Genomic DNA, 16,593 nt, shown 5'->3' on the forward strand with positions numbered 1-16,593 from the left:
CACGCCAAGAGGCATACTTGGGACACTCTTTCTTCATGTGCCCAGGCTTCTTGCAGAAGAAGCAAGTAAGTGTTTTCTCATCCTTTTTGACTTTTTTTTGCCGAGAAGTCTTTTCTACAACATCCTTATTATTCTTTCTCTTCCTATTTTGAAAGCTTGACGCTAAATGAGCACTTTCAGTCTTTTCTCTTTGCTGCCTTTCCTCCTCTTGCACACAGTGAGAAATCAATTCATTCAAGGTCCATTTATCCTTCTGAGTATTATAACTCACCTTGAATTGTCTAAAGTGTGTAGGAAGGGAAATCAAAACTAGATGCACGAGTAAGTCATCAGACAACTCTAACTTTAGTGCTTTTAGTTTTGACGCTAGATTAGACATTTTCATAATGTACTCCATTATGTTTCCTTTACCTTTGTATCTCATAGAGATAAGTTTAGCAAGCAAACTGCTTGCATCAACTTTGTCATTACTGGTGAAATACTGCTCAACAACATTAAGGAAACCTTTAGCATTGTGGCTCTCAGAAATAGAGCCCCGAAAAACTTATAGAATAGATCGCTTCATGATCATCAGACACATTCAGTTTGAGCGTTCCCACTTTCCAACCTTATCCTCATTTGGAATTTTCGTAGTTGGAGTGGGTTTCTCATTCCGAAGTGCAAGATCAAGATCCATGCAGCCAAGAATTATCTCAATTGCTTCCTTCTAGGCCTTAAAGTTTGTCCCATTAAGCATGGGTATACAATTAATTTGAGTAGACAAGTTAACAACACTAGCAACAACAACTGTAATAGAACAAATAAAAAAAATTAATTACATGCTCACAAAGTAAGAAATAAATAAAAAATAAATAAATAAAACATGTAGATTATTTACATAATAGACCCATTACAAGATACCGACCACAACATTAATTCTTTGTCTTTGGACATACAACTCAACTTAGTAGTACTCTTAATGCAACGATCAAATATTGACAATTAATTCTGTCAAATAATAGCCTTTCTTTGGACCGACTATTATTCACATGATTGTAACTTTATAATTGTCACATATTTATCATCACAAGCATGTTATTATTTGGCCAAATTGTGTATTATCTTGATGATCTCATCTTCGGGCAATGGAGATGGATCTTGAAAGACCTGAAACATTAATTTAAGTGTCATTAATATGCAATGTTAATTATCGTAAAGGTAAATATACTTAAATAAATTTTGATATGAATTACCTGCGCCAAAGAACAAGTAATACCCACAGAAACTATGGCTCTCATCCAATACATGATGTAATAGCCACATTCAAACGAGTCTTGTTGCTTATTACACTAAAATGAGAAACAAATAACTATTATTTCCAAAGTCGATAAATTTAAATATTATTTCCTCTATTAATTAATTTGCTAACCTTAGGGTATATGAAGTGCAATGTCTTTGATCTGCCTCTTCCACTTAAAATATTAGCTCCAGACACGATTCTAATTAATTGAAATAAAAACAGATGTTAGCCAATATATATAATTACAGTTTTAAAACATAATGAAAAATTTTAGTTACCCTTGTAATTGGCATTTAATTTCGTGGCTTGGTTTCGATGTAATGAACAAAACCACACCACGGTGTATTCCTTAGGAATGATTACCATTAACTGCCAATGGGACCTACATTGTATGACAAACAAATTAGTTATAAAATTACCATGATTAAAAAACCAATTAAAACTAACCCGTCAATGTATGGAGCCATGTATATATCTCTTCCTGATTCACTCATCCATGTTTGCATATATTGCTGGATCTGGACCTGAGTGTTTCCTGATTTTTGGATGGATTAAGGCTCAATAAATCCATATACTTGTGCTTGTGCTTACTCCACACTCAATTTGTCCATGTACCTAACACAATTAATTATTATAACTTAAATGTAATTATTGTAAATTTAGACTCATAAAAGAAAATATCACTTACATGCGCCCACAACTGTATGATAGATATATTTAACATGGAGTTTCCCCCAACAATCTCTAATGCGTCGAGCAGGGATATGTATAGTGGAACATCAGAGCTATCAACTCCAAAAACTCTAATGTCCCACTACAATTGAATTGGTTTCTTCTTTAATCGTGGTAATATGGTTAAAAGCCTAGATATGGGATCATCCCCAGCTTCTACGATATCAGCATCATCAACATGAGGTTCTCTTATGAAATCCTTACCACGATTGATAAAATCCTAAAGAAATAATCAAAATTAGTTAAACAATAACAGAATTATAAGAATATAAAAGAATAATAATAGAATTACCTTTGCCCGTGCTGAAAGTGGCATCATCAAACGTTTTGGCCAAGCTAAGAATGTGCCGGTTACCTGCCCCACTAGTTGAACCTCTGTATTGGGCAAAGGCACTAGAGCAGCAGCATCTTGAACTTGGTCAACCACAACCGGTGTCCAGTCTGGCGGTAGAGGGACACCATGGATGGTTGAGCCACCCTCAAATACTCGACCAATAGCCACTAACCGTGGGGAGTCATCCTCAACATATAACTCACACTGGTTTGGTACATCAATGTGAGTTTGTTACCCCAAGGGATCTGGAGCAGCACAACTCCTTTTGGTGCTGACTCGAACACCATCATGAGCAACTGTAGTCTGTTGCTGAGAACGAGCCAAAAGTTCAAACTTCTGTTCAAACTCTTCTTGAATGTTCTTCAATTTCTCTTCAAAATGCATCTCCATTATCTGCATAGCCTCCTGACTGCAAGAGTCAATAGTACTGCTCCTCGATGGTGGTGCACCAAAGTAATATCGGTGACTCCAAGAACCACCAACACCACGCACATGCCCTGCGTGTTCTGGCCTTCCTATGGCCGTTGTGAGGATATCATCCAGACCATGGGGAACAAATGAGCCCTGGGTGGTCTGCTCAACTAAACCCTCCTGCAACATATTAACAATAAGTATACCCTAAACTACACTTATGAATTAAATGAGTTGAAATGAAGAGTCTTAGTTTGTATATTTTAACTTACTATTTTATCAGCAACGACCATTGCAGACTCAGAAGTCATTTGCCCATCTGATTTTGTTCGGGCTGCTATCCACATCTCATAGCGGGGAGGTGACTCCACACGGTCTTAGTTTCTATATCGTTTTAAGGTCAATGCGTGCCATTTTTTCTTAATCCTATTTGTATTATTCATTAATAACTTGTTGTTGTTCTCCTTAATTTTAGCCCGGTATCACTATGCTACTTATAAACATGTCCAATTCCACTACTTTCAATGTATCCTTCGTTGATGACATGAATTTGTACCCTATCTTTGAGACGGTACTAGGAAGAGTACCAATAACTACGAGGGAAGAATACCATCTAACACCCAAGGATGGAAACATTCAAAGTGATGTGGTGTTGTTGAATGGAACTCCACTACAACTGACAAAATTGCTAGACATCCCAAAAATGAAACCACGATTGGTGGATGCTTCTTCTCCAGTCAAAGTAGAGCCTGACTCAATTGTATTTGTTTATACCAAGAGCTTCAATGCACCAACATGTGGATAACATGCACAAAATATTAGTTAGTAAAGTACGAAACAACAATTTGTACATATATAGAGCTTCATTATGCCAGCACATGCACATAATATCAATCAGCAACAAGACAACAAAACCTTAAAAAGTTATTGTGGGCAATTACTTTTAATTCTAATTACTATCTAGTTAATAAATTTTATTGAACAATTTGTAGTTGATTTATGAAAACGATTACTCAATTTATGAATATATAAATATGTGTACATAAGATTATTGTGTTAGATTATTAATTTGAGAAGCTTTATTATATTTAGAAAGTTATAGAGAAAATTAATTTTGTTTTGTTTTGAAATTCAATTTAAAAAACAAAATAACATTCAAATAAACATATGAATGGAGTTTCATAAAAATAGTTTGACGATTTTAACAAAACTGGGTACTTGTTTAAATACTTACCATTCTTTTCTCAACACATCGTACTATGATATATGTTACTAGCATGCTACATTCAATTCTCACATGCATCTATGTTTGTTTTGTTTATTTATTTTTCAGAGTGAAGTTAATTTTTGGCTTGAATGCTCTCACTGGAAAGAAAAATTCTGTGGAAGACAAGTTAAATTGGGTGGGAAACTGGAATCCAAAAAATTCCATAAGTCTCATGAAGTACACAATATCAAAAGGATACAAAATAGATTCATATGAATTGGGTAGCTAAATTAAAGCCTTGATTAATTTATATTCTGCTTCTGATATTTGAATGACATATACACACACTCACGTAAATTGTTTTTTATTTTCCCCGATCTATCCCATGTGCATTATGATTGGTGGTGCTTAATAGGAAATGAGCTATGTGTTGCGGGGATAGGAGCCAGAGTAGACAGTGTTCAATATGCTAAAGACATTACTAGGCTTAGACGTATAGTTAATCTACTATACCCTGATATTTCTAGAAGGCCTAAAGTGTTAGGCCCTGGTGGTTTCTATGGTAAGGAGTGGTTTCAAAGCTTTTTACTGAATGTTGGGCCTGGTGTGGTTGATGGAGTGACCCACCACATTTACGACCTTGGTGCTGGTATCTATATATGCGTGTATATATATATATATTCTACTTTTGGACAATAGCCATAACACACATTTCACTAATTTGCTAGCTCTTAATGATTGGTTTTTGTTTTAAAGGTGTTCACGCCATGGGCAGCACCATGGGTTGGGGAAGCTGGAGGAGCTTATAACAGTGGTAGCAAAGATGTGTCTCACACTTTTGTTAATGGGTTTTGGTTAGTCTAATATGCCAATGAATTGAGTTTTTTGCTTCCTCTTCAAAATCGTCAAATATATATTTATATATAAATATATATATGTATTTTAAAATAATTTAACTTAATAACTAGGTACTTGGACCAATTAGGCATGACATCAACCTTAAACCACAAGGTTTATTGTAGACAAACTCTGGTTGGAGGAAACTATGGCTTGCTAAACACAACAACCTTCATCCCTAACCTGAATTATTTTGGGTAAGTCATGTCATGTGTGTGTGAAAGGCACTTACTATACTGATGAATATCCAATTCATTTAGAATTTACCTTAGCATGGACAATCAATATGCTTTAATTGTTATAATTTTCAAGTTAATATTCTACAAAAAAATTATCAAACATCCAAATTTATCAAGAAATAGTTATCAATTCACATGTCTTTCTAATCATAACCCCTTTCGATTGATTAGAGCGCTTTTGTGGCATTGGCTCATGGGAAGCAAAGTCCTTTCAGTTTCTCACGAAGGATCACCATTTTTACGTGCATACGCTCATTGTTCCAAGAAAGGGGTAAGCTTATTTATCTCAAAATGTCTTGTTTATTTTTTCTATATTTTTTTATTGCTCTTCATAAAAAATAAAACTACTCGTATAAACATTAACAACATCATGCTATTGAAACATAATTATCATATCATAAACTGTAACAATTATTTGGGGAAAACTACTTAAATAAAGTAAAACTAAGAAGTTTTTATATCGTTTTAAGGTCAATGCGTGCCATTTGTTCTTAATCCTATTTGTCTTATTCAATAATCACTTGTTGTTGTTCTCCTTAATTTCAGCCCGATATCACTGTGCTACTTATAAACATGTCCAATTCCACTACTTTCAATGTATCCTTCGTTGATGACATGAATTTGTACCCTGTCTTTGAGACGGTACCAGGAAGAGTACCAATGACTACGAGGTAAGAATACCATCTGACACCCAAGGATGGAAACATTCGAAGTGATGTGGTGTTGTTGAATGGAACTCCATTACAGCTGACAGAATCGCTAGACATCCCAGAAACGAAACCACGATTGGTGGATGCTTCTTCTCCAGTCAAAGGAGAGCCTAACTCAATTGTATTTGTTTATACCAAGAGCTTCAATGCACCAACATGTGGATAACAGGCACAAAATATTAGTTAGTAAAGTACGAAACAACAATTTGTACATATATAGAGCTTCATTATGCCAGCACATGCACATAATATCAATCAGCAACAAGACAACAAAACCTTAAAAAGTTATTGTGGGAAATTACTTTTAATTCTAATTGCTATCTAGTTAATAAATTTTATTAAACAATTTGTAGTTGATTTATTAAAACGATTACTCAATTTATGTATATATAAATATGTGTATATATGATTATTGTGTTAGATTATTAATTTCAGAGGCTTTATTATATTTAGAAAGTTATAGAGAAAATTAATTTAGTTTTGTTCTGAAATTCAATTAAGAAAACAAAGTAACATTCAAATAAACATATGAATGGAGTTTCACAAAAATAGTTTGACGAATAAAATTTATTTTGATAAATGTGATCGTAATTGACCTTACATCCAGTTGGAGACTGATTATTTGAGTTCTTGTTGAAAAAACTCATTTCTTATAATTTTTTATTTTTTTGTATATACATACCAAATCACTTAATTTTATTATATTCACGGTTAAATTGATCTGCTTTTAAAATATAAAATAAATGTACTTTTATATATTTTTATTATCCATAAAGGAAAATTATAAAACAAAATAAATTTATAATAACATATTCATTTTGAAATAAAATTGTGTTTTACTGAGCATCAATTCGATACTAGTGGTCATGACACTAATTTCTTTCTAAATCAAAGTTTTTAAATGAAATAGTTACAAAATTAATTAATTCTCTTTTAAAATTATTTAACGAGTAATACTAAAAAAATTACTTTTTTGTATATGTAATATTTTTAGAATATAATGAGCAATACTTATAATTGTTGTCATTGTTAAAAAATGTTTTTCAAGACATAAATTTTTAGATTCAATTTGAGATTAGATAAGTTGTAAGATAGCAATTGAATTAATTATCAAAGAATATTTTTTAAAGTTACTTAATAATTAAAATTTAACTATTGTATGGACTCGTTTTAGGCATGAGTAATCCTTGAATGAATTTTCTATTATCTGATTTCCTTAATGGAAGAGAAAATTATAACAACGACAATGAGCATCAAATTTAAGTCCTCATGCAATTACTTCCACCCTTATCGCTCATATAAGTTCTCTCCAACCGCAATTTGAACATCACAATTTTTTTTCTTCATGATAATTGACATAAGTGGCTCACATGAGTAATGAGTACCCTTATGAATCGACTTTCCAACCTAGGTATCTCACTTTCCAATATAGCGAAAAATTTTAAATTACGATGTTTATATTCTTGAACTCTATAAAATTTTATAGAAGAATTAAATTAAGAGAAAAATATTTAAAGTAAAAGATTGCACGTATTAATTCATTAAAACTTTTGATGAATTTTTTTAATTAATCATCTTGCAAAAAATAGGCAACAAAATTAAGTGGATGAAAGAAGCATAACCCTTCAATAATGCAAATGAAGCAAGAACAAAGAACACATGATTTTTATAACAGCCCAATTTTCACTGGGGCCAATAGCCCAATTAAGGTGATTTAGTAGCCCGGAACGGGCCGTTCCAAAATTGGAATGGGCCGTTCCAAATTACTAAGTATACCTACTTTTGGTAGACCGGAACAGGCCGTTCCAAACCATTAAATTTGCCTACAATTCTTAGTTGAGAACGGGCCGTTCCAGAGGTGAGAACGGGCCGTTCCAAAATATGACCGTTGTGAGTATTAAATGCACCCTAGAACGGGACGTTCTGTTTTGAGAACGGGTCGTTCTGGATGTGATTTTTAGTCTTGATTTAAGGGTCCAGAACGGGCCGTTCCAGCGAAGCCTGGTGCCTATAAATTGAGCTCTCTGCCACTCCCAAAAAGCACACCTCTCATTTTCTGATTTCTTTTCTTCTGCTCTCTCTTCTTTCCCTCTACTTTCTGCTTCAGACCGAGGGGAACCCAGCGAGGGAGACCAACTAGATCTTGTATAGATTCAGCTTCTACATATTAAGGTACGGGGGAAAAGGGGATTATTTTTATGTAGAGTTACATGAGGGAATTCGGAAGAGGAAGAGTCCCTTAGGATATTTATGAAGGTTTTATATGAACCCTTTTACCAACGTTGAATATTTTATTCTTTAGTTTATTTACAAGATATATTTATATATGTGTTGGGGTAGTAAGGGTGTTACATTTAGTGGTATCAGAGCAGGTCGATCCAATCGGTTGTGAGTTATGAGTCTACTATGCTTGTTTGGTAGATGAATGATAGAATGAATTGATTGTGGAATTTATTGATATGTTAGTTTGATGGTTGATTTTGTTTGTTGTTATTTAATTGTGTGTACTTTAACAATGTTTTGCATTATGATGATGATGATGTTTCTCTTGTATTGTTAATGTTGTGCTTACACTTATATTATTTTCTCATAGTTTGGCTGAAAGAAGTCTAGCTGGAACTGGAATCAAGTAAAACGGATGTCTAGAACTTCAGTTATAATTGCTTTAGTTATTAGAGGTCTAGCTATAAGCCTTAAATATATATGTTGTAGTTTTTTAAAATTTTAGCTCAGAAGATGATCTTTTTAGAATCCTATGTCTTCATAAGAGTTATAGCTTATTCTCTTAGCATTCTTTTGAGATAGGTTTGAGATCATTTGGATGAGTATAACTCTCTGTGTGTCTTTTGGTTTGACAGTTGTTGAAGGTAGGTATATGCTGTCATGATGTTTTCGAGTTGTTAAGCATAGCAAGGATAAAAATAGATTTGGATATGATGTTCTGAGGTGTTGTCATTAAGAGGTTGTTTAAGATGATATGATGCTATGTGGTAAGGTTGGTTCATGTACATGCTATATGGTGTAAACGATGATTGATTCGTACATGCTTAGGGATGGTATATATGAAGGTTTAAAGTAGGTATTCTAATACGATTTGATATGCATGTATGTTGATATGAGGATAGATGACCTTATGGATCAATTAGTGAGTGTTTATGTGTTTAGTAAGATTGACCTTAGGGTGTGTTATCATCATATTAGAATTGAGTGTGAGAATATATCCAAAACAACTTTACTCTAATTTATCTACGTGTGATTTTTGATTGTATGAAATGAATTTTATACGTCTTGTAATTTCTAGCGGATGTATAATATTGATCTATTTAAGGTAAAATTTGTGCTTAAGTGGGAGACACCTAAGTTAGTTAGTGAGGTTAGGAGTTTTCTTGCTATTAGAGATTTATTGAGTAAATTTCTAAGATAACATTACTTTTGACTAGGTCGTCCAGGAAGAGTGTTGTCCTCGTGGGGGATAGTAAGTACGAGAGTAGTTTTGAAATTCTTAACGAAAGATTGACTAGTGTTAATACTACTAGATTTTAGTAAGTCTTTTGTGGTATATAGTTATGCTTCTAAGATAGGTTTGGGCAGAGTGTTGATGCAAGAAGGAACAATAGTAGCTTATGCTTCTAGGAAATTGAGAATTCATGAGAGGAATTACCTTACCCATGACCTTGATTTAGCGATTTTAACATTTATACTAAGATTTGGAGACACTACTTATATGATTCTAAGCTTGAGGTATTTAGTGATCATAAGAACCTTAAATATCTTTTGACCAAAAGAGTTAAATATGAGATAAAAAAAAATAGTTGGAATTTCTTAAGGAATAAGATTTCGATCTTATTTATTATTTGGCCAAAGCCATTGTGGTGACGGATGTTTTGTGTAGGAAACCTTTATATTTGTCTTCCCTTATGATTAGAGATGAATCTTTTTGGCTCAAATTAGAGACTTAAGTTTGGCTTATAAGGTTACCCTTAGTAGTGTGAGACAAGTATGACTTGAGTAACGAATGGATTGTTGAAGGAAATTGGAGAAGCAAAATTAGTTGATTCATTTTGGTGACAAGATATGAGGCTATAGGATAAGGTGATGGATAAGAGTTTGACTTGGGTGTAGATGGAGTGGTGAAATTAGAGATCTGATATGTATACCTAGTGAACTTACGCTTAGGTGTTTGATCTTTAGAGATGATCATAGAAGTAAAACCAATATTGTGGCAGATGCCTCGATTATGATGACCTCTGATATATCATTTTTGATGATTTAAGGGTTGGATTTGATTGAAGAATTTAAAGACTTATGCTTGGTGTGTGAGATTATCCTTAGGAGCATTGAATTGATTATGTTGAAAGTGACTATTGAATTAATGGATGAGATTAGAGAAGCCTAGGAGTCAGATCCTTTCTTAGGGAATCAAGTGGAGAAGATTGGTAGAAGTATAGATAACCATTTCTGAGTAGAAATTGACGTTGTGTTGAGGTGCAAGAACAAACTTGGGTGCTTAGTAACCTTGAATTAAGAAAGATGATTTTAGAGGAAGGACATAAGAGTACTCTTAACATTCATTTAGGAGTTATTGAGATGTCTCGGGACCTCAAGAGGATGTATTAGAGTGGTGCAGCGGAACCATGATGGCCTAAGATAAAGAGAGGAGTAGAGGAATTTTTATACTCGTGTTTAGTATGCTAGAAGTCTTTGGGAAATTTTGTAGCACTTAGACGTCCCATTTTGGAAGTGAGATGGTGTGTAGATAAACCTTAGTTATAGGTTTGTCTGAGATGCTTAAGAAATTGATCCTTTTTGGATTATAGTGGATAGACTCACCAAGTTTACTTTTCTTACCCTTGTTGATAATAAACATTCCTTGGTGAAATTAATAGAGTTGTACATCTATAAGGTAGTGAAGTTGCATAGAAATTAGAAAGCAAGATGCGAGGAGTTTACCATTGCAAAAATTTTGGGGACGAAATTTCATAAAGGAGGGGAGAATTGTAACAACCCAATTTTCACTAGGGCCAATAGCCCAATTAAGGTTATTTAGTAGCCTGGAACGGGCCGTTCCAAAATTGGAACGGGCCGTTCCAAATTACTAAATATACCTACTTTTGGTAGATCGGAACGGGCCGTTCCGGATTTGGAACGGGCCGTTCCAAACCATTAAATTTGCCTACGATTCTTAGTTGAGAATGGGTCGTTCCAGAGGTGAGAAAGGGCCGTTCCAAAATATGACCGTTGTGAGTATAAAATGCACCCCAGAACGGGCCATTCTGTTTTGAGAACGGGTCGTTCTGGATGTGATTTTTAGTCGTATTTAAGGGTCCAGAACGGGCCGTTCCGGATTTGGAACGGGCCGTTCTGGCGAAGCCTGATGCCTATAAATTGAGGTCTCTACCACTCCCAAAAAGCACACCTCTCATTTTATAATTTCTATTCTTCTGCTCTCTCTTCTTTCCCTCTACTTTCTGCTTCAGACCAAGGGGAACCCAGCGAGGGAAACCAACCAGATCTTGTGTAGATTCAGCTTCTACATATCAAGGTACGGGGGAAAAGAGGATTATTTATATGTAGAGTTACATGTGGGAATTGGGTAGAGGAAGAGTCCCTTAGGATTATGAGTAATTTTATAATTATTTCTATTTGGAGAATTATTGGTCTTATGTGATTCTGTATGCATTTAAGACTACGAATATATGATTAATTTGTAAAAATGATGCTCCTGGAGAGAGAACGAAATTATAGAAAAGTGTCTGTAAGTTAGGTTTTGGAAAAACTAGATTATTTCTGTTTGAGGAATTAATGATACCATTAGATTTTGTATGTGTTGAGGATTAGAAATATATATTTAATTTGTAAGAATGATGATTTGGGAGAGAGAACGAAATTGTAGAAAAGTTCCTGTGAGTTAGGTTTTGGAATAATTGGGGGTTTTATCATTTATGTTAAGATTATATTAAATTGGTAATTCCATTAATTATTAAATTAATTTATGAATGTTATTGTTATATTACTTGATAAAAATTGATGATCTAGATGTGAATTTCTTGAGGGGTGTGTAAACCCTTATTTTTGTTGGACTTATCTGTTGTGTATGTGATATGGAATTGTGTATGTAATATGGAATTGAGATATGAGATGAGATGTTGTGTGGATATGATTATGATTGTGATTGTGGTTCCTCACACTAATGACCTGGGATGAGACGAACCTTGAGTAGTGATGATTCAAGGACGAGCGTGCCCCTGGCATAGTGTGGGATGAGTGAGGCAATTAACACGCATCACTTATGTCAAATATGACAGCCCTGGAACAGGGTTAATTTCCAGACTTGTGTGGATTGTAATGTGACTGTGGTTCCTCACACTAATGACCAGGGATGAGACGAACCTTGGGTAAGTGATGCTACGAGGACGAGCGTGCCCCTGGCATGGTGTGGGATGAGTGAGGAAATTAACCCGTATCACTTGTTTCAGATGTGGCGTGGCCTTGACATAGTGTTAATTGTAAGATTTGTGTGGATTGTGATGGATTGGTGTAATTGTGAATTGAGATGTGAAGATGAATGATTGATAGAATGATGATATATCTATAGAAATGCTTGTGAATAACATTCCAAGTTATGATGAGATGATGCTGTGGATTTCCTTGTGTGCTTTATATATAAATGTTTTCTTTTCTCACCGTACAATTTGTGGATGTTTTAGGTGAGGAAGATCCAGCTTTGAGTGGCATCTGGAATGTGAACCGTTGAGTTGTGGGTGTGCTCTAATATTGTGACATCGGGGCAGAGAATTCTAGGATAAATTTTTATATGTATTTAGAGTTATAACTTCTCTTTTGAAAGCAATTTGTAAACTCTCAAGTTTTACTTTCTAAATTTCATTTTTTAATTATTTTGGTTATTTATGAAGGTTTTATGTGAACCCTTTTTCCAACGTTAAATATTTTATTCTTTAGTTTATTTACAAGATTTATTTATATATGTGTTGGGGTAGTAAGGGTGTCACATTTAGTGGTATCCGAGCAGGGCGATCCAATCGGCCGTGAGTTATGAGTCTACTATGCTTGTTTGGTAGATGAATGATAAAATGAATTGATTGTGGAATTTATTGATATGTTACTATGATGGTTGATTTTGTTTGTTGTTATTTAATTGTGTGTACTCTAACAATGTTTTACATTATGATGATGATGTTTCTCTTGTATTGTTAGTGTTGTGCTTACACTTATATTATTTTCTCATAGTTTGGCTGAAAGACATGATATAGCTTAGTTGATGCTATTCATGATTGCTTATTTGTTTTGATACTTCTTGCTTATGTAAGAAGTAGTGGTTGAGTGGTATCGCTCGTGTTGTGAGCATATGTGCCAGTAATAGTGGACAAAGCCTTTTGCTAACCAACTAGAACTATTAGAACCTTGGATGTATGTAAGACATTGATTTGTCGAGTGTATTAAGAGTTTACGATTGGTGGAGTTTCTGAAAGCTATAGTTGTAATGATTGAATCCAAGAGGTTATGTGTTGAGCATTAGAGCTTTGAGAATTCTTGATGAAAGGTCAAAGTGTTGGTGATTTCCTTAAGTTTTGATACTTTCATATTAACCTAGTCAGGGGTTAGGTTGCATGAGGATTTTATTTCAGTTATAAGTCTTTTGTGCCGAATGTGTGAATTGTTTTGGTTTAGAATTGTAGTGAAAAGCTTGGATATGAGTTTGAGGTGGAAAGGAGTGAGTTTGGAAGGGTTGAAGTATTTTTGTAGCCTTAGATGTTGATACACTATTGTTGTCTAGTGTAGGGGATGTTTGCACGACAGTTTTGTTGTGCCAGTACAAGCGCTACATTGACAGAATTAGAATTTGTGGTCTTCATTAAAGTTGTAGCTTTAGACGTTATCCTTCCAATGGAACTGGAATCAAGTAAAACGGATGTCTAGAACTTCAGTTACAATTGCTTTAGTTATTAGAGGTCTAGCTGTAAGCCTTGAATATATCTGTTGTAGTTTTTCAAAATTTTAGCTAAGAAGATGGTCTTTTTAGAATCCTATGTCTTCATAAGAGTTATAGCTTATTCTCTTAGCTTTCTTTTGAGATAGGTTTGAGATCATTTGGATGAGTATAACTCTCTGTGTGTCTTTTGCTTTGACAGTTGTTGAAGGTAGGTATATGCTGTCATGATGTTTTTGAGTTGTTAAGCATAGCAAGGATAAAAATAGATTTGGATATGATGTTCTGAGGTGTTTTCATTAAGAGGTTGTTTAAGATGATATGATGCTATGTGGTAAGGTTGGTTCATGTACATACTATATGGTGTAAACGATGATTGATTCGTACATGCTTAGGGATGGTATATATGAAGGTTTAAAGTAGGTATTCTAATACGATTTGATATGCATGTATGTTGATATGAGGATAGATGACCTTATGGATCAATTAGCGAGTGTTTATGTGTTTAGTAAGATTGACCTTAGGGTGTGATATCATCATATTTGAATTGAGTGTAAGAATATATCCAAGACAACTTTACTCTAATTTATCTAAGTGTGATTTTTGATTGTATGAAGTGAATTTTATAGGTCTTGTAATTTCTAGCGGATGTATAATATTTATCTATTTAATGTAAAATTTGTGCTTAAGTAGGAGATACCTAAGTTAGTTAGTGAGGTTAGGATTTTTCTTGCTATTAGAGATTTATTGAGTAAATTTCTAAGATAACATTACTTTTGACTAGGTCATTCAGGAAGAGTGTTGTCCTTGTGGGGGATAGTAAGTACGAGAGTAGTTTTGAAATTCTTAATGAAAGATTGACTAGTGTTAATACTACTAGATTTTAGTAATTCTTTTGTGGTATATAGTTATGCTTCTAAGATAGGTTTGGGCAGAGTGTTGATGCAAGAAGGAACAATAGTAGCTTATGCTTCTAGGAAATTCAGAATTCATGAGAGGAATTACCTTACCCATGACCTTGATTTAGCGATTTTAACATTTATACTAAGATTTGGAGACACTACCTATATGATTCTAAGCTTGAGGTATTTAGTGATCATAAGAACCTTAAATATCTTTTGACCAAAGGAGTTAAATATGAGATAAAAAAAAATAGTTGGAACTTCTTAAGGAAGAAGATTTTGATCTTATTTATTATTTGGCCAAAGCCATTGTGGTGACTGATGTTTTGTGTTGGAAACCTTTATATTTATCTTCCCTTATGATTAGAGAGATGAATCTTTTTGGCTCAAATTAGAGACTTAAGTTTGGCTTATAAGGTTACCCTTAATAGTGTGAGACTAAGTATGACTTGAGTAACGAATGGATTGTTGAAGAAATTGGAGAAGCATAATTAGTTCATTCATTTCGGTGACAATATATGAGGCTATAGGATAGGGTGATGGATAAGAGTTTGACTTGGGTGTAGATGGCGTGGTGAAATTAGAGATATGATATGTATACCTAGTGAACTTACGCTTAGGTGCTTGATCTTTAGAGATGATCATAGAAGTAAAACCAATATTGTGGCAGATGCCTTGATTATGATGACCTCTGATATATCATTTTTGATGATTTAAGGGTTGGATTTGATTGAAGAATTTAAAGACTTATGCTTGGTGTGTGAGATTATCCTTAGCAGCATTGAATTGATTATGTTGAAAGTAACTAGTGAATTAATGGATGAGATTAGAGAAGCCTAGGAGTCAGATCCTTTCTTAGGGAACCAAGTGGAGAAGATTGGTAGAAGTATAGATAACCATTTCTGAGTAGAAATTGACGTTGTTTTGAGGTGCAAGAACAAAGTTGGGTGCTTAGTAATCTTGAATTAAGAAAGATGATTTTAGAGGAAGGACATAAGAGTACTCTTAACATTCATTTAGGAGTTATTGAGATGTATCGGGACCTCAAGAGGATGTATTAGAGTGGTACAGCGGAAGCATGGTGGCCTAAGATAAAGAGAGGAGTAGAGGAATTTGTATACTCGTGTTTAGTATGCTAGAAGTCTTTAGGAATTTTTGTAGCACTTAGACGTCCCATTTTGGAAGCGAGATGGTGTGTAGATAGACCTTAATTATAGGTTTGTCTGAGATGCTTAAGAAATTGATCCTTTTTGGATTATAGTGGATAGACTCACCAAGTTTACTTGTCTTACCCTTGTTGATAATAGACATTCCTTGGTGAAATTGATAGAGTTATACATCTATAAGGTAGTGAAGTTGCATAGAAATTAGAAAGAAAGATGCGAGGCGTTTACCATTGCAAAAATTTCGGGCACAAAATTTCATAAAGGAGGGGAGAATTGCAACAGCCTAATTTTCACTAGGGCCAATAGCCCAATTAAGGTGATTTAGTAGCCCGGAACGGGCGGCTCCAAATTACTAAATATACCTACTTTTGGTAGATTGAAACGGGTCGTTCCAAACCATTAGATTGGCTTACGATTCTCAGTTGAGAACGGGCCGTTGCAGAGGTGAGAACGGGCCGTTCCAAAATATGACCGTTGTGAGTATTAAATGCACCCCAGAACGGGCCGTTCTGTTTTGAGAACAGGCTGTTGTGGATGTGATTTTTAGTCGTGATTTAAGGGTTCAGAACGGGCCGTTCCGACGAAGCCTGATGCCTATAAATTGAGCCCTCTACCGCTCCCAAAAAGCACACCTCTCATTTTATGATTTCTTTTCTTATTCTTTCTCTTCTTTCCCTCTACTTTCTGCTTCAGACCGAGGGGAACCCAACGAGGGAAACCAACCAGATCTTGTGTAGATTCAGCTTCTACATATCAAGGTACGGGGGA

General features: G+C 34.5%; 1 protein-coding gene across 1 annotated transcript; it reads left to right on the forward strand.

Moving 5' to 3' along the window:
• The first annotated feature begins 734 nt into the window (after window positions 1–734).
• LOC109790950 (heparanase-like protein 1) lies at window positions 735–5,975 on the forward strand. The gene is made up of 7 exons (XM_083071792.1): window positions 735–738; window positions 4,379–4,626; window positions 4,720–4,817; window positions 4,932–5,057; window positions 5,271–5,370; window positions 5,646–5,741; window positions 5,847–5,975. Exons 1-7 carry the CDS (start codon window positions 735–737, stop codon window positions 5,973–5,975), a joined length of 801 nt encoding a protein of 266 aa, XP_082927918.1.
• Window positions 5,976–16,593: the final 10,618 nt, after the last annotated feature.

This window comes from Cajanus cajan, chromosome 3 (genome assembly GCF_000230855.2).
Source record: "Cajanus cajan strain Asha chromosome 3, NIPB_CcT2T_4, whole genome shotgun sequence".
Taxonomy (NCBI): domain Eukaryota; kingdom Viridiplantae; phylum Streptophyta; class Magnoliopsida; order Fabales; family Fabaceae; genus Cajanus; species Cajanus cajan.